The sequence below is a fragment of the Myotis davidii genome, unplaced genomic scaffold, assembly GCF_000327345.1.
Source record: "Myotis davidii unplaced genomic scaffold, ASM32734v1 scaffold9897, whole genome shotgun sequence".
Lineage (NCBI taxonomy): Eukaryota > Metazoa > Chordata > Mammalia > Chiroptera > Vespertilionidae > Myotis > Myotis davidii.
The window spans coordinates 1-807 of NW_006287937.1; the positions used below are offsets into that span (position 1 = coordinate 1).

Below are 807 nucleotides of genomic sequence, written 5' to 3' on the forward strand. Positions count from 1 at the left end.
AGGGAAAGGACAAGGCACCTTGTTGGTAAGGACGGGTGCCCACACCTGCTTTGTTCATCACCTTCCCAAGTCAAGTTTGCTGACACCTCATCTCCCCTCCCATCTCTCCAGGTGGTGACAATGTACCAGGCCAAGATCAAAGACAGAACCTCTTGCAATAAGTTCAGTCTCAAGGTTAACCTGCGACCAGCCCCTGAAGGTAGAAGGAATAAAGACCCTATCTGTCTCCCTTCCCCCACAGCCATTCTAGTGTCTGCCCTGCTCCTGAATCAGGAAACAGGCCCTGCTCCTGAATCAGGACCCAGTCCTCCATCCTTCCGTCTTCTGTGTTTCTAGTGAAGAAGCCTCAGGAAGCCACACGCAGCATGTACCTCGACATCTGTACCAGGTAAGAGATGGGTCACTGGGGTTCATCTCGCTCATCCCTCTGTCTCTAGCAAGACTTCCTGTAAATAATATCCGAGGTACCTACTACTCTCTGGGAATGTGTTGTGTGCTTAGTACTGTGCTGAGCACCCTCCAGAAGGTAGACAGCATGGCATGGCCGTGACCACATAAGCTGAGACTGAAAAGTGATGTTGATAATCAACAAAGGGGATTACAACTGTTACAGGAATTTTCCATTATTTTATTTTTTAAATTTTTATTGATTTCAGAGAGGAAGGGGGAGGAGGAGAGAGATAGGAACATCAATAATTAGAATCATTGATTGGTTGCCTCCTGTACATCCCCTACTAGGGATGGAGCCCTCACCAGAGCATGTGCCCTGACCAAGAATCGAACTGTGACCTGGTTGAGCCACACTGG

At 48.5% G+C, this 807-nt stretch overlaps 1 protein-coding gene across 2 annotated transcripts in view; it reads left to right on the plus strand.

Moving 5' to 3' along the window:
- Positions 1-297: 297 nt before the first annotated feature.
- Positions 298-807, plus strand: part of LOC102767948 (complement C3 alpha chain-like) — a 24,777-nt gene continuing 24,267 nt past the window's right edge. For both annotated transcript variants that reach the window (XM_015561352.1, XM_015561353.1), the window contains exon 1: positions 298-388. In XM_015561352.1, the coding sequence (XP_015416838.1) occupies positions 366-388 (23 nt within the window). In that variant the 5' untranslated portion in view covers positions 298-365. The remainder of the gene's footprint in view (positions 389-807) is intronic.